Below are 371 nucleotides of genomic sequence, written 5' to 3' on the forward strand. Positions count from 1 at the left end.
TTAAGGCGCCCGCGCAGCGGCGCGGGGCTCGGGAAAGGCCCCCCGCTGCGCCGCAGGAACACGGCTCCGCCCTATGTCCTCGCGGTGGGCAGGGGGTGGGGTCCCAACATCCCGGGCACCCGCTGGGCTCCTGCCAGCGAGGCCCCGCGTCCGGTCCGACTCATCCAGTGTGTGGATCCTGCGGGGAGAGGAGTCGTCAGGGAGCTGTGCCCGATCCCGGGGCCGAGCGGGCTGGGGTCTGGCTTGTGGGTCCCCCGAGGCCCCAACGCCATAGGGGCAAGAGACGGCTCCTGACGCGCGGCCCAGAAACGCCGCGACGGCGCGGCACCGGGGGCCTCGGTCCCCCCGCCCCCTCGCCGGGGCAGGCAGCC

The 371-nt window shown here is 75.7% G+C and overlaps 1 protein-coding gene across 1 annotated transcript in view; it reads right to left on the bottom strand.

Annotated features, from left to right (window-relative positions):
- PHLDA2 (pleckstrin homology like domain family A member 2) overlaps positions 1-371 on the bottom strand; it is a 1,157-nt gene continuing 786 nt past the window's right edge. The window contains exon 3 of the mRNA XM_025046282.1: positions 1-178. Within this exon, the coding sequence (XP_024902050.1) occupies positions 1-178 (178 nt within the window). The remainder of the gene's footprint in view (positions 179-371) is intronic.

This window comes from Pteropus alecto, unplaced genomic scaffold (assembly GCF_000325575.1).
Source record: "Pteropus alecto unplaced genomic scaffold, ASM32557v1 scaffold43, whole genome shotgun sequence".
NCBI classification, from domain to species: Eukaryota; Metazoa; Chordata; class Mammalia; order Chiroptera; family Pteropodidae; genus Pteropus; species Pteropus alecto.